General features: G+C 41.9%; 2 protein-coding genes across 3 annotated transcripts in view; both read left to right on the forward strand.

The window, feature by feature from the left end:
• The window catches only part of EAPP (E2F associated phosphoprotein), a 49691-nt gene extending 42131 nt beyond the window's left edge, over positions 1-7560 (forward strand). Inside the window, exons 6-7 of one of the 2 annotated variants that reach the window (XR_015149768.1) lie at positions 4003-4185; positions 7483-7560. Coding sequence is in view for 1 of the 2 variants with exons in the window: in XM_086363627.1 (XP_086219753.1) it covers positions 4003-4024 (22 nt within the window). In the remaining variant the exon portion in view is untranslated. Of the gene's footprint in view, positions 1-4002; positions 4399-7482 lie in introns of those variants that run through there. The other variant, XM_086363627.1, reaches the window with a different exon arrangement.
• A 1000-nt stretch (positions 7561-8560) lies between these two features.
• Positions 8561-27784, forward strand: SPTSSA (serine palmitoyltransferase small subunit A). The gene is made up of 2 exons (XM_086363629.1): positions 8561-8704; positions 26632-27784. Exons 1-2 carry the CDS (start codon positions 8602-8604, stop codon positions 26733-26735), a joined length of 207 nt encoding a protein of 68 aa, XP_086219755.1. The 5' UTR covers positions 8561-8601; the 3' UTR covers positions 26736-27784.
• The last annotated feature ends 6 nt before the right edge of the window (positions 27785-27790 follow it).

A 27790-nucleotide genomic window follows, 5' to 3' on the forward strand; every position in this document is an offset into this window, starting at 1 on the left:
TTCTATTTGTACTTGGAAAGTAGATTGGATTAGAGAAAGTAGGAGCTTAGAAAGCATCACTATGAACAAAGCTAGTGGAGGTGATGGAATTCCAGTTGAGTTATTTAAAATCCTAAAAGATGATGCTGTGAAAGTGCTGCACTCAATATGCCAGCAAATTTGGAAAACTCAGCAGTGGCCACAGGACTGGAAAGGGCAGTTTTCATCCCAATCCCAAAGAAGGGCAATGCCAAAGAATGTTCAAACTACCTCACAATTGCACTCATCTCACACGCTAGCAAAGTAATGCTCAAAATTCTCCAAGCCAGGTTTCAACAGTATGTGAACTGTGAACTTTCAGATATCCAAGCTGGGTTTAGAAAAGGCAGAAGAACCAGAGATCAGATTGCCAACATCCACTGGATCATCGAAAAAGCAAGAAAATTCCAGAAAAACATCTACTTCTGCTTATTGATTATGCCAAAGCCTTTGACTGTGTAGATCACACAAACTGTGGAAAATTCTTAAAGAGATGGGAATACTAGACCACCTGACCTGCCTCCTGAGAAATCTGTATGCAGGTCAAGAAGCAACAGTTAGAACTGGACATGGAAAAATGGACTGGTTGCAAATTGGGAGAGGAGTACATCAAGGCTGTATATTGTCACCCTGCTTATTTACTTTGTATGCAGAGTACATCATGCAAAATGCTGGGCTGGATGAAGCACAAGCTGAAATCAAGATTGCCGGGAGAAATATCAATAACCTCAGATATGCAGATGATACCAGAAAGTGAAGAACTAAAGAGCCTCTTGATGAAAGTGAAAGAGGAGAGCAAAAAAGCTGGCTTAAAACTCAACATTCAGAAAACTAAGATCATGGCATCTGGTCTCATCACTTCATGGCAAATAGATGGGGAAACAGTGGAAACAGTGAGAAACTCTATTTTCTTGGGCTCAAAATCACTGCAGATGGTGACTGCAGCCATGAAATTAAAAGACACTTGCTCCTTGGAAGAAAAGCTGTGACCAACCTAGACAGCATATTAAAAAGCAGAGACATTACTTTGCCAGCAAAGGTCCATCTAGTCAAAGCTATGGTTTTTCCAGTAGTCATGTATAGATGTGAGAGTTGGACCATAAAGAAAGTCTAGTGCTGAACTGATGCTTTTGAAATGTGGTGTTGAAGAAGACTCTTGAGAATCCCTTGGACTGCAAGGCGATCAAGCCAGTCAATCCTAAAGGAAATCAGTCCTGAATATTCATTGGAAGGGCCGATGCCAAAGCTGAACCTCCAATACTTTGGCCACCTGATGCGAAGAACTGACTCATTGGAAAAGATCCTGATGCTGGGGAAGATTGAAGGCAGGAGGAGAAGGGGAAGACAGAGAATGAGATGGTTTGATGGTATCACCGACTTGATGGACATGAGTTTGAGCAAGTTCTGGGGTTGGTGATGGACAGGGAAGCCTGGCGTGCTGCAGTCCATGGGTTTGCAAAGAGTGGGACAAGACTAAGCAACTGAACTGAACTGAGGAACTGTTAATGTGAGACTTAAGTAGGGCCTCTGGTTTACGTTCATTTGCTCAAGAGACTTGCAGGTTTGCAACACTGGGCAGCCGAAAGAGTACTTTTGGCTCTTGCTTTTGGATCTACCTTCAGAACCACTCCCTTCCAGCTCGACACTGCTCCCTGCCTTTCTCGTGTTCCAGCAACCTATGTACCTCCATCTCCTCAGCTTTCTCCACATCCCCAGTCTCCTTGCTTCCTCAGCCTCAAACTTCTCAAGGTGCAGTCTCCTTTGAGGTCATTTCCTTCCACCGTCTGGGTCTCTTTCCCTCAGGCCCCTTCTACCTGCTCTGACACACAATTGGTTGGTTGGTCTGGGTATTTGGATGAACTCTTTGACCTCTGGGTGGAGGAAGGTAAGATTGTATCATCCTTCTAGTCCCACAAACCTGTGGACAGCACTGGGACAGGAAGGAAGGGAGCAGGGCACAACCATTAAAAGAATGACACAACCATTAAGAACAGAATACAACATAAACTGGTTAGAACTGGTTAAGACTGAGATGGTGGAAGATTCAACTTCCAGTAAACCTTGAGCTTCATTATACACTCATTGTAATATATTAGCATAAGCTAAATACATACACACAGGTGCCAAGACGGTTCCTAGGCCAGCCACAAAAGACCAACAAGTGCACAGTGGCCCAAATCCTGGAAATCCTACTCCTTCCCCAAAATGTTGGAGTAATCTTCCCACTCATTAGAGTATGAAATTAACCAGCCCGTAAAAACTAACCATCTCCACACCTTCGGCCTTCTGAGACTGCCCAGACTCTGCCTGTGGAGTGTGTTTCTGTCTAACAGATTAACTTGTTGTCCCTTTACATTGGCTCCCTTTTAAATTCTTTCCTGTGACAAGCCAAGGACCCTCACTTGATGGCCCATCCCAGGACTCATCCAACATCCTCTTGCACCCCATTTTCCTGCAACAGCATCAAGAGGTGTGCCTTTTGAAAGAGAGCAGGTTTTCGTTTCCTTGAGGACTTGAGGTCATAGTGGGGATGGATGGGGCTGACGGTGCAGCCTTTGTGTTTGTGGAATAAGCCCCTCGCTTCCTGCTGTTCATTTCCTAGGAAACCACAGAGAGCGCTGGCTCTGGACTTCCTGTTGGCTAATGCCAGGGTTCCTGATCTACTAGGGCCACTGCATCCTCTCCTTGGCATTACTGGTGCCAAAAAAGATGGGAGTGTTAGAAATCAGTCTTTGATACCTAGTGCATAGTAAGAATTCCATAAGGATTTGCCAAATGTATGCATGAATGAAAAAATGTCATGGTTAAATCAGCTTTCTTGTAGCTTCTTTCTGTTGAATCAAATTACTTGCCATATTTAAACCAATTGGTAAAGCGTATTTGCCTTTACATATAACATTGCTGAAAGTGAAAGTTGCTCAGTTGTATCTGACTCTTTGCAACCCCATGGACTGTACAGTCCATGGAATTCTCCCTGCCCAGACTACTGGAGTGGGTAGCCATTCCTTTCTCCAGGGGATCTTTCCAACCCAAGGATTGAACCCAGGTCTACTGCATTGCAGGCAGATTCTTTACCACTGAGCCACCAGGGCCTGAGGGAAACCCCGAAGTGGATTCTACCCCATTTGGAAGCAAATGAATTTGCTGAACTCTGTTCTTATTCCATAAAAACAATCCATGTGAACAAATTGTGTATGGAGCAGGTGTTGGTAGTCATTCTATTGTGAATGTGAACTTTCTGCTTTGTGCTGCTCTGTATTTGCCATAGTGAAAATGCACAAGAATTGTACCAAGCCCTTGCTGTATTTTGAGACATTGTGCAACATGTTTGGAGGGTTTTCCTTAGTTTATACTCATTGACTAGCCTTGCTCGACCCCTTTCCTCTCTGCACCAAGCCACCAGACCAGCATTTTCTCTACCCTCAGAACCAGCTCTCACCTTTGCTGACCCCAGAGCCTCTGCTTCTCATCCTCTCATTTTCTTTCTCCTTCATGCACAGATGATAACCTCATTGCTCCTGGCACAGCTCAGCCACCAGAGGCTCTGCTCAGCCCCTGAGGAGGGGCTTGGGTCCAGAACATGGAGGTTACTGTGGCTACTGGTCCAGAAATACTGTGAAAACCTAGCAAGCAGGATGAATCCCACATTTCCTTGCCATGTGTGGCTCTAGGTGACCTGCCCTGCCACTCTCTACAGCCCCTGGGGAAGAAAGCACCCACTGCAGTTTTAAACAAAATTGTAACATTCTTTCCATGGGGCACAGGGAAATGTTTCTCACTAGATGATAAACTTTGAGGGCAGAGGTCACATTGCATTGGTCTTTCTGTAACCCAGAATTGGCACAGCTGCCATATTATGGACGGTCAGTGAATGGATTGGTGAACTACCAAGTCATTTTAACTGAAAAGATGGTTTAAGTGAAAACTTTCAGGATGCAAACAAGTTCTTGATAATTCTCTTCTCTTGCCATTCTCTTCTCATAGGCTGCAAGTATTTTCAGAATGAAAAGTTTTCAAGCCGAAGTAGGCAATGGTAGTTGATAAGGAAAGTTTGGATGACAATGACCAGCTCATCATCATAAGACTGAGACTGTGTGCAGATCCTACCAAAGGAAGCAAATCTAAGATACTTGGGACTGAAACGGGGACTTTGCTGGTGGTTCAGGGGTGAGTCCTCCAAGCTTCCACTGCAGAGGGCAGGAAATCACTCCTTGATCGGGGAACTAAGATCCCGCATGCTGTGCAGCTCCACCTCCTACCACCCCTCCTCAAGAAAAAAAAAAAAGATGCTTGGTAGAATGATTCCATATTACTCTTAGGGAGAGAAGTTGGGGGTTTGGGGAGGGGAGAAGACAAGGGTATTAAAACTAGTACATAGTTTCTGGCCTGGAGATCAAAGTACCTCAACACCACTTCAGTCCTGCTGTGTCCACACTGATGTTTCTGGAAGCCAGATCTGGAGGTTAGCCTGGCCCATGTTGCTGTTAGCACTACCTCCCTAGGGTACCAGTTCCCACCTTCCCATTCTGCTCTGACATTTCTTTCTTCCAGACACATTCCTGCACTGAGCCCTCCTTGCCAACCCTCTCTTGGGCCAGGTTCTCCTTTCGCATATAAACAAAGTCTACTGTTGACCTCATCGTGAGCACTCCACCTCTCTTCTGCCCTCTGTGGAAGAGCCTATCTCCCCTCTACTGGAGGCAGAGCGGGTTGGCCTTCTTACTGCTTCCTAAGAGAGACCACATGCCACTGGGCTTTGCCCCCTCCATTTCACTTCTCTCTGAGCTTTCTCTGTACTCCCTGAAGTCTTTGATGTTTGCCCAGTTTTTTCCTCTCTGTCCTTAGTCCTGCCACCATCCTGGACCTCATGTGTCCACTTCAACTTTCGTGTGCCCAGTCCTGCCAACACTGTTGGTGATGACAGTCCCTTCCCCTCCGCCCTACTCTGGCTGCCTGTCCCATGGTTATAGCTCGTGCCTCTCCTTGCCTTGTCTGGCTCATCTCTATGATCTCAAGCTTTGGCAGGATATTCGGCAGGATGTCTCCTCCAGGACAGAAGCTCTCCCACCGTGTACTCCTACAGTTCCCAACCTTGCACAGCTCTTGACAATCGAATTTTTACTATTCTGCATTTACTTCCATCTCTGATCCAATTCTCACAGCCCTTCCCACCAACCTTCTTGCTTCCTTGTCTCTCGCTTGTACTCCGTCAGCCAGACTCCACCCTGGAGCAAGACTCCTAATTCATCCTCTCTGGTTCCATCCATGGGTCCTGTGGCTTGATGGTGAAACTGATGTGCTTTTTCTGTCCGATGATCCCTCCGCAGGTTTAGGAAATTTCTCCCATTCCCCCTTTTCCTTTTCCAACTGTTTACCTCAACGTCTTGCTCACTCTTTACAGAAGCCTTACTTTAAGGCTCTAAGAAGTCCTTTCTGCCTGATTGAGACTGAGGCTGTCAAGTAGAGAGTTCCTTAACTTACTCTTCCATGTTCATGTCCATCTGGCTCCCTTTTTCCTCTCTTAGGAAAAGAGCTACCAATTCCTGTTTATTAAGGCTGTAGATTTGTGCCCCCCTCCCTGCCCCCGCCATTCCACCATTTTCACTTGTATCTTTACTCTAAGCTCATAAACTTCCTCACACTTTCCCATCTGAAAATCAAACTAAACAAAAAACCCTCATCATCCTCTCTCTCCTTCCTGCAAAGATAAGTCTGATCCTATCTCTTCTTTTGTTACCTCTCATTCCCTCTCTAATCTGGTTTCTGCCCTTATCACTCCACAATCAATGAGTCATCAGTTGAGCCCCATGTGGGCAAAACAAATTGGTAAGTCCCTTCCTCTTTTTCTTGTCCTCCCTGAGCTATTTGATCTGCTGGTTGTCCCTTCCTCCTTTGGCTTTGCCTATTTGGCTAGTCCTCTGCTGTCAAATCTGTTAGCTCCTTCTGAGTTCCCTTTATTGGGTCCCTTTGGACTTTCATCTCCTAAACGCAGAGTTGCTTCAGTCTGCTCTTCTCACTCTGATTGCTTTCCCTGGCTGCCCCGTCTGCAGTCATGGCTTCAATTACCAGCACGTACTGAAAATCCACATGCCTCTAGCTTCTGTTCAGGCTTCTCTACTGAGTTCCGGACCCATGTGCCCAACTGCCCCCTGTATACCTCCATTTAAGTGTCTCTCAGGTACCTCAGATTCAGCCTCTTCCTAACAGCATTCATGTCTTTTCAGCCAGACTTTTCCTCTTGGACTCTTTGTGAATATTATCATTATCCAGGATCCCAGCCTGTTTTCACCACTTCTAGTCAGTCATCAACTGTACAGAGATGGGGTGGAGGTGGGGGTTATGTTCACTGGAATCCTGGGGAAGCTGAGGGATGGAAATTGGCTTGCTGGGGCTGCTCTCCTGAAGAGATGCAGTGGACTGGGGAGCTACATACAGTAGGGAGGACCACATGGTAGGAATGGCACTTAGAGACCTGGCATTGGGAAGGGTAGCTATAATGCTTCCAACTTTGTATAAACTTAACCAAGCATCACCAAGGGCTGAAATACTTGGGGTTCTTAAAGAGAAAGGAACAGAGTTTGCCTGCCCAAACAGATCTGAAGAGATAGCTCAGGATGAGAGAGAGAGAAGCCCAACACAGGAAGATTCAGAAGTGGGAGAGACAAGAGTACTCAGATCTCTCAAGGATAAGGAGGCCCCAAGTGAGTGTGGTTTATAGTATACTTTTATAGTTTCTACCTCTTACGGTCTCCAACTGGATCTTCTTTTCCTCCAGTCTACTGCTAATACTCATGTCTTATCCCAAAAGCAAATCTTACTAAGCTACTGGTTATTTTAACTTTTGGACAGTAAGTTAAAAATTCTTTAGCTCCTCAAACAAGGTGTTTTAGGTTATAGTCCCTGGTTACTATCTACCTCTTGCTGCTATCTACACTATTTTCCTTTTCTTTTCAGCCTTTCTTTTTTCTCTTTTCAGGGAAGTTCTTCCAGCTCTTTAAAAGCACCAGGCATTCATATAGGGGATCCATAGTCCAGTGTTTGTAATATCCACTCCACCCCATTCATCCTCCCATTTCTACTTGTCCTTTAATACTCAGCTCAAGCACCATTTCCCCAAAGGCTTTTACAATCCCAATGTGATTTTTCCTGGGCTATCATAGCATCCTACACAAAACATAAAAATACCCTTTACTACATCTCACTGTAATCAATTAACCTACTTCTCTTCCCTGGTAGTTACTGGGTACTTTATGAAGGCAGATCTCAGTCTATCTGGCTTTCTATACCCACTATTTAGCTCTTGAACAGTACTTAATATTTCTAAATAAATAGTTGTCAACCATCAAAGCTTTAAAGTGTAGCAGAAAACTACTTAACCTATTAATATAAACCTTTTAACATTTAAATAGCAGGCCATTTAATAGTATCATGTCACATGTTAATCCTGCATCTTCATTCCTGAAGGTGTGTGTGACGTTGGGGCCCATTTGTTAGTGGGAAAATCTGAACATTTAAGAGCGCATCTCCAGGAAATATCTGCCCCACCGACGGATCTCAAGCAATCTGTCATCTGCAGAACCAACCAGATCACCGTCCTTCTCCCGGCCTTGACCTACAGGGCACCTACAGCTACTAAGAAAGGTGGGCAGACAACTTCTTCACAGATGCCTTTCATGACCTCCTTGAGTGGGGGATGTTCGCCTCTACACTCTCTCGGAGCATCTTATTTTCTCCCTCTGCACCGATCATGGCACCCCACTCCAGTACTCTTGCCTGGAAAATCCCATGGATGGAGGAGCCTAGTAGGTTGCAGTCCATGGGGTCGCTAAGAGTCGGACACGACTGAGCGACTTCACTTTCACTTTTCGATTTCATGCATTGGAGAAGGAAATGGCAACCCACTCCAGTGTTCTTGCTTGGAGAATCCCAGGGACGGGGGAGCCTGGTGGGCTGCCATCTATGGGGTCGCACAGAGTCGGACACGACTGAAGTGACTTTAGCAGTAGCAGCAGCAGCACCGATCACAGCTTTAATTGCATTGGTGTGATGAATGCCTGTCTCCCTCTCTAGATCGTAAACTGCACGAGTTAAGCACCCTAATAAGTTTCTATTCAACTTGTAATGCCCGAGCCCATTAGGACGCCTAAGGAGTCACTGCTATGCCACAGATATTTCTGCAACCGGCGTTTCTGGGCCCTAGTAGGGGCGCCCGCCCCCGCGCTCAAGCCGGCGGGCAGTACGGTCCCGCCCACCAACGGCCTCAGGGCGAGGCCCGGCGGGGCGCGCTCGCGGGGACAGTTCCCGGGCTCGCGTGGGCGCGGCACCGGGAGTGGGAAGCGCGGAGGGCCGGGAGCCGCGCGAGGTTGGGCCTGGCCAATGAGCGCGGCCGGGCGGGGCTCGCTGGCGGCGGCCCGGGAGCGCGCGGGGCTGGGCGTGCCCACGGGTGACGCTCCGGGCCTGGCCGGCCAATGGGCGCGGGGTGGCGGGCGGGCGGGCCTGACGGCCGGGGGGCTCTAGGACGCTAGCGGGAGGCCGGCCGGACAGACTGACGTTTGGCTGCAACGCGGGAGGCGCGTGGCGGGGATGGCGCTGGCGCGGGCCTGGAAGCAGATGTCCTGGTTCTACTACCAGTACCTGCTGGTCACGGCGCTCTACATGCTGGAGCCCTGGGAGCGGACTGTGTTCAGTATCCTGCCCGGGCCGCGGTGCCGGTGGGGGCGCGGAGGGCCGGGGCGGCATCCTTTCGGGCTCCGGGCCTAGCAGGCGGAAGGGCGGAGGGCCGGCCCCGCGGGAGCTGCGCGCCGACTAGCCTCTGCGCGACGGACACGCGGGCCGAGGTGTGGGGGCTGCGCGGGTGGCGTTCCTGCGGTTGGGAGCGGGCCGGGGGGGCGAGAACTCTTGAGATCAGCGGTCGCGGGTGAGTCTCCAGACCCGAGATAGAGGCGTCTTTATTACTGGAGGAGATCCCCTAGGGAGACGTCTACCGGGTGTGCCCTCGCCTGCTCTTCGGTCGCGCCAGCCGTCGGTTCGGTCTCCTGTTCCTGTGGGAGGCGGGGACCGGGTAGTGAAACAGACCGCTCCCGGCTTGGGCGCTTTTGACCTTTAACTGTCCCTGATTTAGCTGGCTTCGATCCTAATGAGAATGCTAACTAGTTTATCAGCCTTCAAGTGAGATTGTGAATTTGTGTTATGGCATCCCAATTCAGTTTTTGAAAGCAGCTCTGTTAATTGTACCTTTTTTGATCTTCAAGATGGTTAGTTTTAAAAGTGTGTTTTACTCATTAATTTTCTGTTTGCACAGTCCGGAACAGTAGAGCCCGAAAAGGAATTTATGGTTATTTGCAGATAGTGTTTGAAACTGTGTTTTCGTAGATAGCTAATAACTACTTGTTAATGACTACTGGGCGTTTACTACCAGCCAAACAACTGGGCTAAGCACTTTTCCTGTATCTTAACTCATCTTAACTTTAATAACCACAATGAATAACTCATGATTGTGAAGAAAGGGTTCCTGAATCTGTATGGACATTCCTTGATATAATTCTTGCAGAATAAATATTAATAATGATAGAACTTTTTAAAAAAGAACTTGAGGACCAATATGAGACAAATACTTTACAAAGCATGCATGCCCCATGGAGGGCCGCTCCTCTTCAATGAGCTTTAGTTGAAGTAGCTTCAGAACAACTTTGCGAATACATTGTTGCATTGTGGTAGAGTGAGATAATTTCATTCCAAGCCTTAAAAGTGTTTATTTGTATTGAACTAGCATAAGATTGTACTCAGAGCTGTCTTCTGTTTCAGCACTTTTGAGGCATCTTAGCTGCTCTATAAGGACATTTAGTTTTATTACTGTTGGCATTTCTTTTCAAACCTGGAATTTAAGAACCAGAATGCATATTTTGGATGTAAAATCTGAATGTAAAGCATGCTCTAGTTTCCTGAACCATTTACTTGTAGCTGTAGTTTAGTTAGGATTTTTTTTTTTTTTTTTTTTTGCAGTTTAATTTCACTCTAAGTTCTGTAGGTTGGAGTGCATGAGGTCATCCTTGTAAAGTGTATAGTAAAATAGAGACCATCTCTTGACTTAGTTAAAATGACTAAAAAGTGAGTTTAAACAGTGTTGTGGTAAATTTAAATTCTTTAAGAAATCAGAAGTTGAATGTAATGCCCCACTATCAGAGTCTACACTCTTGATTTTACTCTTGAAGGCTTTTTTGGCCTATAGATAAATGCTACAGTGTCAGTGGTGTTAAGGCTTTTTTGTACTATGTTGCAATAGTAACAATGTCCTGTAAATAGCTCCATGATGGCTTTGGGGGCTTGATGTGGAGAAATAAATTATGAAATTGTCTGTAGTACCTCTGTGGAAATTTGCCTTTGAAGCATTTGACTTCTCATTGGTTTATGTAACCACATGATTTCAACTAAGACACAAAAAATAATAAGATCTGCAAAAACCAGAAGGAGATCTGCTGGGAACTTTTTATTTCCACCTCTTGAGGGGAAGCTTTAACATGTTTCAGAAATCCCCTTTCCTTCCTGGAAGTCATCAGTGGCAAAGGAAAAGACCAGGTTTTGTAACCAAGACGGGTTTTGTAACCAGTGAGACACTCCCTGTAGTGTGGCTCACCCAGTAACATTTTAACCATGCTGTTGAGGGGAGATGGAAAATTAACAGATACTTTGTTAACATAATTTAGAAGCATACATAAAATTTATTTTAGCCTTGTTTTTTAATTAAAAAAAAACTAAATAAACTTGTATTTTGTTATCACTTATTTTTGCCACCTTTCTATGGCTTCTTATGTTTCCATGGCATTTTATACTTTAGTTTATTTTAAGCAAAATGTGGGCAGTTTTTTGGTGTATGTTTGAAATTAGATTTCCCCCCCGAGAGACCATGATTTTTTCAAAGAAAGAGTTCTTTTTGTTGTTGTTGTTCAGGAACATGTTACTGCACACAAATAATGCTTGACAAATATTTGCTTATATGTTGCAGAAGTGCTGATTTTAAGCCACTTTTAGAGTAGCTTTGGAACTGGATTGTTTCTGATGAACAACATTCAGTTATATTCAAACTTAAAGAAGTAGAAAAAGCTGTCAGTTGAAAGAATTTCTTTTATTTTGGAGATGTTTACAAAATTTGCATTGTTGTCCCCTCATTTGTAAAATATGTACATTTGTTAAATTCTTTGTTCCACAAGTATTATATACTTTCTAATGGCAGATACTATGTGCCACCTGGGAAGCCCATTCTAGAGAGTAGAGATTTACCTACAAATAAAATATAAAAGTATTCTAATGCCACTAGATAAATAAATAAAAATATAGATTATTAGGTTCTTATAGATGTTACGGAGGTAAAAAAAACAGCAGAGATGAGGATAGGAACTAAGGAAGAAGTCTTGTTCTTTGATTTTAGCTAGAGTGGTCAGGAAGGAGACATTTAGAAAGATTTAAGCAGGGAGAAAATCCCAGGGGATTGAGCTTTCCAGGTAGCAGGAATGGTAACCATGCCCTGAAGCACCAGCATGTCTGGTGTGTTTCAAGGATAGCTGTGCGATTGGGGTGGAGAAAGTAGGGTGAGTGGCAGGAGAGGTCGGATCCAATTCGGTAGGGCCTCCTAGGCATGGAGTGTGAGTTCTGGACGTGAAGGGAAGTGCTCATACCTTTTGAGTAGAGTCACGCAGATCCAGTAACAGTTTTCTCACTGACATTTTTTCTCCCTGACATTTAAATATTGGATAAAGTCGGAAATAGGAATATACATTTTTTCCTTTCCTCTTGAGACTTAAAGCTCTTTTCATTCTGAATGGAAACCATGCACACACATACACACACCCTAGGAATGGGATTTTTGAAACTTATTTTAATTAAAATTTTTTTCAATGTACTGAGTTCTTCTGAGTTTCCAAGAATATGAACTTCAGTTATTCCTTCGGGGAAATTAAATCCAAGTTCAGGCAAAACTAGAATTTACACATATTCTCAGATTCCCCCTTCCCCCTCACCCCATTCAGCTGACGGAGCTGGGCATTGAGTGCTTTGGGACCCAGGGCAGGAAGAGCGATTAGAGAAATTGCAGAGGGAGGTATCTGAGGGTTTGGCTGCATTTTCCCCACATGGGAAGAAGGTGTGGACTGGGGTGTAGAGATGTGTTAGGATGGTGAGTGAGTATGCCAGGCTGACTGGCTGGAACACAGATTCTTTAAGGCAGAATAGGTGGAAAGTACAATTGAAAAAGCAGGTTGAGGCTGTTTATTAATTGGATGCTTCTGTGTGTATACTTTGTGCCAGATGCTGGCTCTAGGTGCTTTTTCTGATGTGTCAGTGAGCAAACAAGACAGAGATCCTTGTCTTTGGGAACTTTTATAATAAGTGAACTATGTGGGAATTCTGTGGTCCAGTGGTTAGGACTCTGCACTTGTGACATATATAGTGTGTTAGGTGGTAAGCATATGGAAAACAAAAATAGGTAAAGGGGATAAGAAATGTGTGGATAGGATGGAGTTACTATTTTTAAACAAGGTCTCAGGAGAGGCTTCATTGTGAAAGCATACTTGAGAGTGAAAACATGAAGGAGATGAGGGAGTTAGCAGGGTAGACATCTGACAGAAGACAGTAGCTGGCAGAAGGAATAGCAGTTGCAAAGTCCCTGAGTCCATAGCTGCCTGGCATGGATGAAGGCCATCACTGAGGCAGGTATGGTTGGAGCAGAGTGAGCGCTGGGGAGAGTAGAAGTCGGTGAGATCAGACTCATTGGAAGTCCTGGAGGTCTTTGTAAGGACTTTCGTTTTTAATTTTGGTAAAAAGGGGTGCTCTTGGAAGATCTGGTAGAAGAGTACTCCAATCTGACTTTAAGAAAAATTATTTATTTGGCTGCTCCAGGTCTTAGTTGCAGCATGCAGGATCTTCAATCTTTGATCTTCACTGCAGCATACGTTGTAAAAAAAATTTTTATACAACTTTAAAGGTTGCTTTCCATTGACAATTATTACAATATATTGGCTATGTTCCCCACATGGTACAGTACAGCCTTGAGCCTGTCTTACACCCAATAGTTTGTACCTCTCACTCCCCCACCACTGTTTCCCCTCCTCCCTCCCCAGCATTTTGTTATTTATTGATTGATTTGATTGCACCGCGTCTTAGTTGTAGCCTGTGGAATCTTTGTTTAATTGTAGCATGTGGAATCTAGTTTCCTGACCAGGGAGCTAGCCTGGACCCTCTGACTGGAAGCATAGAATTTTAGCCACTGGACCACCAGGGAAGCCCCAGCATTACATTTTCTAAGCTGTATGTTCTTTTCAGTGGTGGCTCAGATGGTGAAGAATCTGCCTGTAACGCAGGTGACCTAGGTTCGATCCCTGGGTTGGAAAGATCCCTTGGTGAAGGGAATGGCTACTAACTTCAGTATTCTTCCCTGGAGATTTCCATGGACAGAGGAGCCTGGCAGGAACTATGGGGTTGCAAAGAGTCAGATACGACTGAACTACTCCCGCTTTCGCATGTTCTTTTCAGTAGCGACTAGAGTATTCTTAGAGTTTTGCTGTATCCTCAAATGTCTAAAGCTGGTGCTGTATCCTCAAATGTCTAAAGCTGGACCTGAGAAAGATTTTTCTTTACATCTGAATATACTTGACTAATTAGTGTGTTTGAGAGTTTAGAAAGTACACCTTCTTGAATTATAAATGAAAAATAGTTTATACATCCTCATGGGTCAAAACTCAAACAGTGCAGAAATGTAGATGGTGAAAGTCTTCCTTCCACCCCTGCCCCAGCCACCTCGAGGCAACCATTGTCATCAGCTGCCTGTGCGTCTTCATTCTTTGAACACCTGGAAAGTAATAGGTGTTGTTTTGGTGGGTGTAGTTTGGTGAAATCAAAGCTTTTATAAGCCAATAGAGAATTGTTTGAAGAATATATTTTGCTATGCCCTTTTGGAGGTACTAATAATGATTGATATGGTTCCCTACAATGAAGTGTCTCTGTTTTTTGTATATTTTCTATATAAAGTATATTTTGTAAATAAACACAGCACACAAAACAAAATTGACAAAGAAAACCCCTATGTATAGGCCAGTGGGTACCATTGTCTGTCTCTTTGGGAGAGCTTTCTCTGAGCTAGTCAGTAAATTATTAAAACCCTAATTCACCAAGTGTCTTCTACTAGAACTTGTTTTTTCTTAATGAGCTCCTTTTTTGAAGAAAATGTTTGTAAATATAGAACCATCTGACAATTTAAATAGGTTTCCAGTAAAAATCAACCTGTGATTAGGCAAAATTCTTAATATCAGAAAGTTACTTTTAGAAAAAAATTATTAGTAAACAAGCTTAATGCCTTTTAGAAAGATTTTATTAACGTACTTTCAAGTCAAATAGGATTTCCAAATAACCTCGAAATAACCTGAACATTCTGTACTACCTTCCAACTTAGGTAGGGAAAGAATTTCTTCTCAACAATCTTCAGTCTTTCTTTTGTATTTTATGCCATTTCCTTTTTGCCTTTTGGAGGAATGAAGGCAGTTTTCCATTGTCAGGGAGGGGACTCAATGAGGAAAGCTGAGGTAGGAAAAACTGTAACTGATAAATTAATACTTCCAATTCTCCAGCCCAGTGGTATTCAGACATTTTGTTTGTGTATCCCCTAAAAGAACACAAAGCACATACTACGTATCCTCTCACTCATTTAAGTTGACATTGGAAATCTTTCATAGTAAATTTAGACAATAACAGGAGGGGTTTTTTTGCTATTAAAAAAATACTGTGTATTTTTGCTAGAAGCTTTAAACTATGATTTTTTTCCATATACAATTCGTAGAAAATGTTCGTCACATGATCTGATTTAGCAAAGCTGGTCCTCACTCTGAAGCCAGGTAAGTGAACTCAGTCTTAAATTTCTGTCAGAAAAGCCTTAACGTCTGACTTCCCTGGTGGTCCAGTGGTTAAGACTCCACACTCCCCATACAGGGGCATGGGTTCAGTCCCTAGTCTGGGAACTAAGATCCTGCATGCCCTATGGTGCAGCAAAAAAAACAAAAACAAAACTCAGTGTCATTTTCTTGTCCAAATGATTTTTATGTAAACACCTTTACTCCTGTCTCACCTTGTTATTGTTGCTGTTTTATTTGTTTTATATTTAAAAATTTTTGTTGTTGCTTTTTAATTTATCTGATAACTAGTGGTTCGTTCTCATCTACACCAACTCTAGGTTTGTGCAAGTGGTGACAGGTACATAGGTAACTGATATATAGAGCTTATTTGGTGAAGTTTTAGCTTCATTATGTTTTCTGGGCAGCCACACCACCACACATGAATACAGTATGGGACATTCCTTATCCCTTTGGCCAAGCTTTATTAAAACCAGTGTCACTGCTCACATCTGGATTTCCTATTTTCTTCATGTCAGATTTCTGGATCTCTTTCATGCCTGAGGGTCATGCTTCTTGAAGCTGACTCCATGGGTGTACTTGTGAATGTTGGCAGTGGATTCTCTGGCCACTGCCTCATTGATGGCAGAATGGCCCTTCTCTGTATCCTGTTTGCAGGAGGCATTTTGTGGGGTCCAGATTGGAAAGGTGTCTAATTTCCAAATTCATGTTATTACACAGATGGATGAGGCTTGGAGCTGTGCCAGAAATTTGTAACTTGAATGAAATAAAGTACAGAGTAAGTTAGTTACCATTCCTTTGCTTGCTGTCCCGGATGTTATTTTATAGTCTGGGGAAATGTGTGATTGTAAGATTCTGGAAGTAAAGTGGGAGAAGTGAAATTGTAAGTGGGGAGGGAGTGATGAGAAGGAGAACTAGCAGATCACAGTTCTCAGATCAGCTGGAGGAGAGAAAACAGTGGAAGCTGATTTATAAACTGATTCCCCTAACTGATCCAAGCCCTTTGAAAAGTTGCTCCAGGGCTCCAGTGGGCTTTAGTTTGAAAATCGCTGCTCTCGCCTGTTTCATACTGCCTGGATATTTGGCTGGCTACATGAGAATGTTAGACTATCCCTTATCTGTACTCCTTAGGATAGTATTTTCCCTTAGTGGGGGGAAAAAAAAAACTCTTCTTTTGAGAAAGGTGGAATATAAAAGCAAAACAACAACAACAAAAAGACAAAAACAAAAGACCAGAACTGTGCTACACAAAGAGTAAGTCTCCTATACTAGGATGTCAGGGAAAATCATGGGGAGCTGATGGTTGAGGGGACAAAGCACATGTAATCTACAGTGTTTCAGTGTGTGATACAAGTGATTTTTCAGTAGAGGTGAATGTGGATCCTCTCTCTACTGCTTCATATTCTCAAGGACTTTGTGACCTCATCCCCCAACCCCAGCTCAGAGTTTGAGTGTTGTTAACATTGGTGATGCTTAGGGGTAAGGATAAGATAAATTCTTTAGATTAAAAAAAAAAAAAAAGCCCAATGCTTAAAGCTACATGTTCCAGAAGATCTACTTAATGGAGGATGTATACTTTTCATGAATTGCAGTGCTTAAAAAAATAGCAGTTATGGAATGAGTATTTATGATCAAAAGTTATGAAAAGAACTATTACTAATACAGGAATTTTGGCATCACATGATGTTGTTTACTTGCAAAGTTGTATCTGACTCTTTTCGACCCTGTGGACTGTAGTCCACCAGGCTCCTCTGTCTATGGGATTTCCCAGGGAAGAATACTAGAGTGGGTTGCCATGCCCTCCTCCAGGGGATCTTCCCAACCCAGGGACCTAATCCGTATCTCCTGCATTGGCACACGGATACTTTACTGCTGAGCCACCGGTGAACCCCATTATGTGTTGTATGTGTTCCTGAAAAAATTCTCAAATAAGATAGTTTATGGGAAAATACCACTGGCGCAGACTCCTCAAAACTGATGCAACTTCTAATGAGAACAATGGTTAGCATTTGGGGGGATAACTTGGATAGCCAGGGCAAGCAGACTGGAGGCTGCCCCAAGGGACATTAAAAATTGATGGACAGAGTTGACTGGAAATGCTGGGGTGTGACAGAGATGGTGTGGGCTGCCTTGGAGGAGGCGGTGCAGGCCTGTCATTAGCGGAGAGTTTTTCCAGCTGGGAGGTGTGCCTTTTTGGAAAGGGAGAACCGGTGCAGACACTAATTTTTAATTTTCTTAAAATAGAGCTATAAGGACTTGCAGCCACTGAGCTGAGGGATGTTTCTTGTTGAAGATTAGTATTCTTTTCTCACTAATCTGGCTCCCCTAATTTATGAAAAAATCCCATATGAAACAAATCCTAGTTATGTATGAGCTGATTGACGTTTCAGAAATGTGTTATAGCAGATTATATTTTAGAGCAAACAGGTAATTCACCCCCCCCCACCCCTTGACTCCAGGACTTCAGATCTTCATTAGATTAACAGAAGCTCTAATTAAAAAGGGATATAGCCATACGTAGCTTCAGTGTCTCTGGGCTCAGATCTGCAAACCATTTCTAGGATTTCAGTTCAGAGTTGAACAGTGTCATTGCTGGTTTTAGCAGCAGACTTTTTTGCTTGTTTAGTTTTTAAAGAGTTCATCATTGAGTTGTTCTAAAATCAGTTTCCATACTTACGTATGACAGACACTACAGAAAGCTCAGAGAATGGGTTTTGCCTGCTAACGTTAACCTCTGATGCTGATGTCATGTTCTTCGTTGTTGTTTAGTCGATAAGTTGTGTCTGACTCTGCTGCAATTCCATGGTCTGTAGCCCGCCTGGCTCCTCTGTCCATGGATTTTTCCAGGCAAGGATACTGGACTGGGGTGGGTTGCCATTTCCTTCTCCAGGGGATCTTCCCAATCAATGCTTTGAACCCATGTCTCCTGCATTGGCAGGCGGATTCTTTACCAGTGAGCTACCAGGGAAGCCCATGACGTCATTTACTATGGCCCAAGAATATCAAATTGGCTGACATATACTGGACTGTATCTTCTACTTGCTTTCATATATGACAACCAGAGTATCAAAAGTAACATATTTGGGGAAAAAAAACTTTTTTTTTTTTTTTTAAACATTTGGTGGTGTTCTGAGGCTGCAGGATTTTAGTTCCCTGACCAGGAAGTGAAAACCTGCCCTCAGCAGTGAAAGCATGGAGTCCTAACCACTGGGCTGCCAGGCAATTCCCAAAATAAGCTTTCTTAGCATTTCTTTTCAAGGTCAGGGAACAAAAACTGCAGTAAGAAAATGGCAACCCACTCCAGTATTCTTGTCTGGAAAATCCTGTGGACAGAGGAGCCTGCTGGGCTACAGTCCATGGGATTGCAGAGAGTCGGACAAGACTGAGCACATTTCTTTTTGCGGTCAAGGGACAAAACCTGCAGTAATAAGGGAGATTCCTTTCCATAGCATTGTTTAACAGCAGACACCTGCTTTCCCTTAGAACTTTGATTGCTTTTCACCAAACAGCCTGTGGTTATACTTTATCAGATGCTTTGTTTTCTTTCAGATGGTTCCTTAAAATAAATTAGATTTATCAAAACTTTTGAATATATCTAAGGATAAAAGTTGGAGAATGGCACTTTTCCACTGCAATGGCACCCGACTCCAGTACTCTTGCCTGGAAAATCCCATGGACGGAGCAGCCTGGAAGGCTGCAGTCCATGGGGTCACTGAGGGTCGGACACGACTTCACTTTCACTTTCACTTGTCACTTTCATGCATTGGAGAAGGAAATGGCAACCCACTCCAGTGTTCTTGCCTGGAGAATCCCAGGGACAGGGGAGCCTGGTGGGCTGCCGTCTCGGGGGTCGCACAGAGTCGTACACGACTGAAGCAACTTAGCAGCAGCAGCAAGGATAAAAGTAGCATTCAGAGAGTTCATTTTACAAAAGGAATTTGATTAATAGAAGATTGGGTTGACTAGTAGAAGATTGAAAAATGACATTTTAGCTCTGTTTTTTGATGTGACCAGGGCCATCAGAGACTAAAAACATGGAAACTATTCAGTGAAGAGGAATAAATCATACCCACTCGAACAAAAACCTTTACTCTTTTCCCAGTGAGGAACTAATTTTGGTTTCTCCAGAGTCTTGCGAACAGGTTGCTAAGGTAGGTGGTGATAGTGTGAGATTACTGGTTAGGGCAGGAATGTTAGTTTCTGCAAGCTTATGATGTACTGTATTTTAAAGCATTTCCTGTTTTGTTTTGTTTTTAGGTTGCTGGGAAAAGGCCTAGGGTGGCCAATTCCTTGTATGAGCAAAACGTCTTTATTTATTTTTCCTATCTAGCTGGGAACTTACCAGCTCGTGATTAATTGAGGATTCCTGTTAAAGAAAACAGAAAACAATACACAGATATATGGCTTCACATCCATTTGCTGTTTAATCCATTGAACCCATAAAATATTTAAGTTATGTCCAGGTTTATAAATAACCTCTAATTTTTCACTCAGCCCTTGAACATTTATTGGCAGTTCCTGCACAGTCTTGGCACATTATGTGCTCAGTTCTTTTTTTTTTTGTTTGTTTTTAATTTTTATTGGAGTATGGTGACTTTTGTTGTATCTGCTGTGTAGCAGAGTGAATCAGCTATATGCTTACTTATATCCTCTCTTTTCTTGATTTCCTTTCCATTTAGGTCACCGCAGAGCATTGAGTAGAGTTCCTCTTGGCTCTACTGTAGGTTCTCATTAGATATCTATTTTATACATCATCTGCTCAGTTCTTGATGATTGACGAAGTCCCGGCGTTGTCTAACAATGCACTACAGCTAGAAGCAAAGAGCAGCCGAGGCACTCCTTCTGAAGCACTCCAAAATCAGTGGTAGAGGCAGTTACATACACACAAAACAGAAAAGACTTTTTTTAGTTCTTGAGATTTTTGGTTTGTTAGTCTAGATTTCACTAGCTTAGTTCTGTATTGCTTGAATCATGGAGCCTGCTTTAAAGCATGAACCTGGTTAGTCTTGTACAGCTAACTGATGCTTGTGGAAACAGCAGTAAGGGCTTGGTAAGTGGAGAGTTGGTTGTGGTCTAGTCGCTCAGTCCTGTCCAAGTCTCTTTCAACCCCTTGGACTGTGGCCCACCAGGCTCCTCTGTCCATGGGATTTTCCAGGCAAGGATACTGGAATGGGTTGCCACTTCCTCCTCCAGGGAATCTTCCCAACCCAGGAATTGAACCCAAGTCTCCGGCTTTAGAAGGCAGATTCTTTGCCACTGAGCCACCTGGGAAGCCCAAACGGAAAGATTACTCTACCACCTTTGTATATTATGTAACATTAAATACAGATTATGTCACCTTCTAATATAAGTGTATTATGTAGCACTGATTATTTACATTTTCTGTGTGTGTATCTGTGTGTGTGTGTGTGTCAACATCTCAGAGGATTACATTAGGTGATTGAGAAATGGTGCCTAAATGCCTTCTCTAAGCAAGTGGAATCTGAACATGTTGATGCAGGAAGGGATTTCATTTTACGGAGAAGAAACAGGTTCAGAGAGTTGTGATGCCCTAGTCGTGTCTGACTCTTTGCGACCCCATGGACTGTAGCATCCGTCCATGGCTCCTCCATCCATGGGATTTTCAAGGCAAGAGTACTGGAGTGGGTTGCCATTTCCTTCTCCAGGGGATCTTCCAACCCAGGTATCGAACCTGGGTCTCCTGCATTGTAGGCAGACGCTCTTACCATCTGAGCCACCAGGGAAGTCCATACTATAAATTAACAACAAGTTAATAGCAGAGTGACCTTGGGCAATTTCCAAACAGAGGTCTGAGTCATAGTGTTACGTGCCCAAGCCTTAAAACAGTAATTTCAATAAAGATTATGTTACCTTTTGTTGAAGAATAGATTTATATCAACCCTGAAAGGTAAGTTATCTATATCCTCATATTATAGATAAAGAGACTAGTAATCAGATAATTTTTGGCACAATCAGGGATTGACAAAATTTCAGCTCAGACCTAGGTCTCTTCTAGTGCTGTGGTGATTCCAGTATCCATTTCTTGAACTTTACATTGTATCAAGGACACTTTAAAATTTGAGAGGCGTGTTAAAAGAATGCAATGGATTGAGAAATCCACTCAAGGACTCAGATAACAAATAATAGCTGTTGTATTCTAGATAGTATACTTTTAGCTTTGTTTGGGAGAACATTTCTAAGGAGGTGAAGGTCACAGGTTCCCCAACCTTGCAAATGTCACAATAAAACCAAGGCCTAAGAATGTCAGTAGACTGCCATTATAAATGGAGCCAAACATAATCTCAGGGAATATCCAACTCAGTATTTTAGAGCTATTTCAACTACACGGCTGAAATTGCTTAAATTGCATTTGTAGAAAGCTATTATAAAAGGCATTTCTTCTTTTTTTGCATGTTTTGCAAGGTGATTATTAAGGCCAGTAGAAATTCCTCATGGTCCCATTGTTTTATTTGTTCACTTATTATGAGTTTCATTGTATAGTTAAGTCAGTTGTGAGTTTTAAATTGTCCCTTATTTAGTGGAGTGTGGACTTCCCTGGTGGCTCAGACAGTAAAGCGTCTGTCTACGATGCAGGAGATCTGGGTTCGATCCCTGGGTTGGGAAGATCCCTTGGAGAAGGAAATGGCAATCCACTCCAGTACTATTGCCTGGAAAATCCCATGGACAGAGGAGCCTGGTAGGCTATAGTCTATGGGGTCACAAAGAGTCGGACACAACTGAGTGACTTAACGTTCAAATTAGGAATTTAGGTTTAATAGATACTACTATATATAAACTAGTTAAGCAGAGATCTACTGTATAGCACAGGGAGCTATATTCAGTACCTTATAATAACCTATAATGGAAAAGAATCTACAAAAGAATCTATCTGTATATCTGAATCACTTAGCTGTATACCTGAAATGTTGTAAGTCAACTGTACTTCAATTAGAAAAATATTCTCTTCTGGTTGAGCTTTAGGATAATTTTTGGAAATAATTTTGAAATTTAATTGTATAGCAAACTTACTTTTAGAGAGTTATTATTACGATTCTGAAGATACTTAGGAGAACTGGGGTCAGAATATAGAAACTTTTGAGGGAAACAGAATAAAAGTTTAATAAGTGGTTCTGGGTAAAAATTTAGGGTTATTATTATTATTTCGAGCAGCTAATAAATTGGCATTTGCATCTTGGTTCAAGTGACTTTTGGTGATTTTGTTTATTTTGGTCAGAATTGAGAGTTATTTATTCTAAGAGCTAAGACTTTCTATTTATTTCCTAAGAACAAATTAGATCCAATGATGCCTAACCCAAACTTTGTCAAGGAAGAAGATCCTTCAAATAAAATAGCTTTTAGTCTAGTATGATATACAGTTACATTTTCCTTTGCAATTTTTACTTATTAAAAAAATTATTGACTATTCCACCATGCAAAACACCCCTTAAAGGATAATATAATGAAATTGTGCTACCAACTAGTTGAAGGAAAACATTACTAATACATTTGAAGCCCCTTTACACCCCTTCTTGCGGGTCTCTCTTCTTCCTCTTCCCATTTCACCCCATTAAGTATCCACTAGCTGAATTTTGCTTATATAATTGCCATTTATTCTTTTTTTTAATTTGTTTTTTAATTGAAGGATAATTGCTTTACAGAATTTTGTTGTTTTCTGCCAAACATCAGCATGAATCAGCCACAGGTATAGATATGTCCTCTTATTCCATATGTATTCATCACAACAGAATGCTATAGAATGTCATGAACTCTAGTGTCTAATATCTTAATCAGGCCAAAAAAAAAATCTTTTCAAGTTTCAATAAGTTCTTGTTTTATTTAGAAAAACATCCTGATTTTATATGCAAAGAAAATTTTAAAGATTTGAGAATTTAGTGTTCACAAAATTGACCTTAAGTCTCAGATTCCTATCTTATGTGGAATAGTCTCTGTTAAGCTAAATTTATGCATGTTCCATAACTGATACATTTTCCATAATAAATTGAAGGATTACAGTGCCATAAAGAGTAGGTAATATAATCATTCAAATGGCTGTTTTTAGTAATTACTTCTTACTTGAATTTGAGCCAATGACCTGAATTTTATTACTATGTCATTTCATTTGTTTGGTGTAGACACTCATAAATCTTACATAAAAGGTATAAAAAAACCAAAAAACATTTTGAAAATATCAATTAGAAAAAGATTTTGTGTTTCTTCGCTGTAGTCACTGTAGAGTTTGTCAGTCACAGTACATATGTGGAATATGTAGAAAGCACTACAGTGAATCCAGGGTCAAATAATGTTTCTTGAGCAATTCCTTTATTCATCACACATTTTTTAAGCATGTGTTATGTTAGATATTGGAGATACAAAAATGATTAGACATTGTTCCTGTGTTCAAGGAGTTGACAATCTGGATGAGATAAATAAATCTACAGATATAAGCACTGTGACATTTAATAAAGAGTTTGACAAACATCAGGGAGTAATTACTTCTGTCAGGACATTGGGGTAAGAATGGAAAAAGCGAGTGCTAGGGAAAGCCTCATCTAAGAAGAGATGAGTCGCTGAGAGAATGATTAGGTTTTATTTGGAGGAATAGGACTTCTCGTTCATAGGAAGGTGTTATGGTAATGGTGAAGAACACATTTTGGAGGTTTGAGTGATTTGGTTTGGAATTGGCTCCATTGCTTACTCTGATTTTGGGGTGTTACTTAAACTCACTGAAGGGCTTAACACAGTTCCAGGTGCACACTAGATATTCACAGAATGAAAGCTGCTACTGCTATTATCTTTGTTGTTCAGTTGTTAAGTCGTGTACAATCCCCATGGATTGCAGCATGCCAGACTTCCCTGTCCTTCACTGTGTCCTGGAGTTTGCTCAGATTTGTATCCATTGAGTTGATGATGCCATCCAGCCATCTCATCCTCTGTTACCCCCTTCTCTTCCTGCCTTCAATCTTTCCTAGCATCAAGGTCTTTTCCAACGAGTCAGCTCTTTGTATCATGTGGTCAAAGTATTGGAGCTTCAGCAAGAGCCTTTCCAATGAATATTCAGGATTGATTTCTTTTAGGATTGGTGAGGTCTTAAACTTTGAACTGGTTGATCAGATTTGGGGGTGGGCATTGTTACAAAGAGAAGATCTTAATTGGTTCAGATCAGTCAGGGCTTGTCCCTGGAGATGGGATAGCATAAGGCCTACTCAAGGAACATGACAGCTGTACTAGCAGGAGAAGTGGAGTGGATATTTGGGAGAAAAGCACATTAACCATTTTACATATCAGTGGCAGACAGGGGAAAAGAACCAGTGAAATAGGAAAATGATGTGAGAGAAGGAAGGAGAACCCCCAGAGAAGTACCTCAACCCAGAGTAGAAGGAGTTTTGAAGAGGAAAGACGAAAATGGCATCAATTCAAATAGCCATTGGGTTTGGTAGGGGGTCATCAGTGACCTGAGAGTGTCTATAGCCTGGAGGGATAGAAGGCATATGGTTGTGTGGATGATAAACAGTAATGTGGAAACAACACGTACATACACTTTTTTAAAAAAAGAAATTAAGTGGTAAATACAGGCTGGTTGTTTAAGAAAGAACTGAATTAAGGGGGGGCTAAAAAGTAAGTTAAAAAAATTGTCATGGGTGGACATTACCTACACCTGACATCTGCGTCTCCACCAAGGTGGCCAGTTCCACCTCCCCCCGGGGCAACCTCCTTCCTGCAAACCCCCTTCTTCCTCTTGTGAAGTTCTTCACAGGGACAGCAGCACTAACCCAGGCACCCCCAGCGGGGTCACTGGTGTCATTCCAGATGTGACACTGGCCTCCACCACCATCTTTAGTGACTCGTTTCCAAAGGCCTGTCCATTTTCTTCATGAATCCCGCTTTAGGATATTCCTGTGTCCGGGTTGTCTGGGTCAACCATTCTGGATATGGTGAGGGACACTGAAGGACTAAGAATGTCCACTGTGGCCCTCTCTTTGTCTTCCTCCTAACTCTATCACCACACTGCTCCTCCCACCCCACCAGAAAAATGTAAATCCCCAAATAATGGTTGTTAATCATCAAGAACTTGCCTTCCCCATCCCAGGACCCACAGTTTGACCAACCTTCACTTAAAAGCTAAGACTGAATGTAGGCTGACCCCTCCCATGAAGACTGTGAGATCCCACTATAAAATCATGTTTTTGTTTTTTTTTTTCAGGCTACGCTGTGTGGCATGTGGGATCTTAGTTTCCCAACCAGGGATCGAACCTTTGCCCCCTACATTGGGAGCGTGGAGTCTTAACCACTGAACTGTCAAGGAAAGTCCCCAAATCATTGTGATTTTAGTTGCATTTCAAAAAGCAATCACTGTGGGAGACTTTTCACCCATGTTTGCTGAATGAACTTAGGGTTTGAGTCAGGTTTGAGCTCCGACTCTAAAGAAAGCTTCCTGTGTGGCCTTGGACAAGTCCCCTCAGTGTTTTCTCAGTCTCTGAAGAGTGGTAGTCAATAAACATTTCACAGGAAAGCTGAAAGCTGTAAAGGTCAAGTGAGATAATACATAAAAGATTTGTCAACTAAACTGTTATACAAATATTGGTTGGTAGTAAGCACATTGTTTATTTAAACCCTATCTTCTCATAGAGGAATGTAAGGTATGCTAGAACTACCAGTTTGTAGAGCTGAATGTATGGAAGACAAGAGGTAGGGGGAGGGGAGGTTGAGGATATGAATGAAGGAGTGACTGAAACACAGTCCTAGTTCAGAAGCAGTTACTCCCCTTAGAAATCCTTAGGTTTTACATAATTTTTGTTAACAGTGTTTCACGTGGCCCAACGGGAGGACTCTGTTGATTTGTGTCTATACAGTTTAAATTCCTTTTGGAATGCAGAGAAAGGACCACAGTGCAGAATGTTTGTGGTTTAGGTTATCAAGATGACTTTTGTTTGACATTGCAAAGTTTAGTGAGAATAATATGTGTTTAATATAGCTGGTGTTATCAATTTATGTCACTTTATATACTTATCAGTTATATATGTTATCAGTTTATATACTTATGATTGATCTTATCTTTGGCCCTAAAATCAATATCTTACCACATTCTAGTCTAAATAATTCTAAAGTTTTTGGATCAGACATTCTTATTATTCATGTTGGAAGACCTTTTGCAGTCATTAAATACTGTACAATTTTATTCCTATACATTTCTATTTCTTAGGTTAACAGTCACTTTCTCTGCTTCATTTTAAGCAGCCTGATGTTTTGAAATAAAACAGGGAGAATAATAGTATGCCCCATGCAAGGTGATGGTGAAGATAAAATGAGCTTAAAAAATTTAGAATGGGGACTTCTCTGGTGGTCCAGTGGCTAAGACTCATCACTCCCAATGCAGGGGCCCCAGGTTCAATCCCTGGTCAGGGAACTAGAGTCCACATGCTGCCACTAAGACTTCTCATGCTGCACCTGCGTTTACATGTCACAAACACATGATCCCACATTCTGCAACTAAAACCTGAGGCAGCCAAATAAATAAAATTGTTAAAAACAATAGTTTTTAACAATAGTTCAGGTGAGCAGCTATAATTATAGTTATTTGTTCTCTATAAATTCTTGATAGGGATGAGAAAGAATTAAGTGAATGGATACTTCCACACAAAACAGTTGCTGCAAAAATTGGGGAATTTAGTTTTAGATAAACTGAGAAAAATCAAATGAAGTTTCCTTGACTGTGACTCAGATTCCATGCTGGTTTCCATCGTGGGGATGGCACTGTACACGGGATATGTCTTCATGCCTCAGCACATCATGGCGATACTGCACTACTTCGAGATTGTACAGTGACCAACATGTGGCAAAGTCAAGAAGCTCCTTAGGGAAGACCCATCGCCTGAATTTGGAAAGAGACTTCATCAGATGTCATAAGAAACTCTCCTAGATGTCAACATAACCAACCCTATGAATATAAAGACTAAAATTCATGAGTAGAACAGGAAAGCGATCCTGACTCATGTGTTGTGTTCTTTATTTTTAATTTTAAAAGAGGCTCTTGTATAGTAGTTTTTGTCTATTTTAACATTGTAGTCATTTGTACTTTGATATCAGTATTTTCTTAACCTTTGTGACTGTTTCAATATTACCCAGTGAAAGCTTTTCTTAATGTAACTTTGAGTACATTTTAATTGCCTTCTATTTCTAAAACCTAAAGTCATTAGTTGGGCTTTACTGTTCTTGCTATCGTTTGGCATACATATCTGCCTGGAAATATTTATACTCTTGACCAAAGTTTTGTAAGAAAAAAATTCAAGATTTGGGGCAAGGGGGCTGGGGAGGGAGGATATTTTATTGAGAACTATTTACAAAAGACTTATCTGTAAGTTTGAACTCAGGAGTACAGTTTTAGTTATCTGGACTCTTATCAGCTTTTGCTTTAAAACTATAAAGTGTTTCTTAATGAAAAAGGAAGATCTCGCTAAAATTAAAATAAGGAACCTTTCACCTTTTAAATATTTAATTTATGTGTGAACTCATTTCCAGAAAACTTTGATGATGGTTCTTGTGACAAATGGTGGTTTAGTAGCACTATTATGTAAGGCTTATATACCATAGAGTTTTTAACAGAAGGTAATGAGCTTCTTCTGAGGGCCATTAGTAGCACTGTACTTCCTTAAATTTAGATTCATGATTGTAATGGGTGCTGCAAATGCATTTGCACATTGCAATATGATGAGATGAATTGTTAAAACATATAACAAAAAGAAATGTACACTTGGTTAAAATCTGCTCACTCTTTGTATTGTTTTTTTTTTTAAAAAAGATTTTTATTCCCTAAATGTAAAATGACTACGTAATTTTTTGATGTAAACTCATTAAATTCGAAGAGAGAAAAATCAGCTGAT

This window comes from Bos grunniens, chromosome 21, assembly GCF_055505025.1.
Source record: "Bos grunniens cultivar Pamir isolate PY7600 chromosome 21, Bosgru_T2T1.0, whole genome shotgun sequence".
Classification (NCBI taxonomy): Eukaryota; Metazoa; Chordata; class Mammalia; order Artiodactyla; family Bovidae; genus Bos; species Bos grunniens.

What these genes read in the sequence shown, in the direction of transcription:
- SPTSSA (XM_086363629.1), top strand. Translation starts at nt 8,602, where the DNA reads ATGGCGCTGGCGCGGGCCTGGAAGCAGATGTCCTGGTTCTACTACCAG. An exon ending in CTGGGAGCGGACTGTGTTCA is followed by an intron (nt 8,705 to 26,631) that starts GTATCCTGCCCG and finishes ACTGTGACTCAG; the next exon opens with ATTCCATGCTGGTTTCCATC.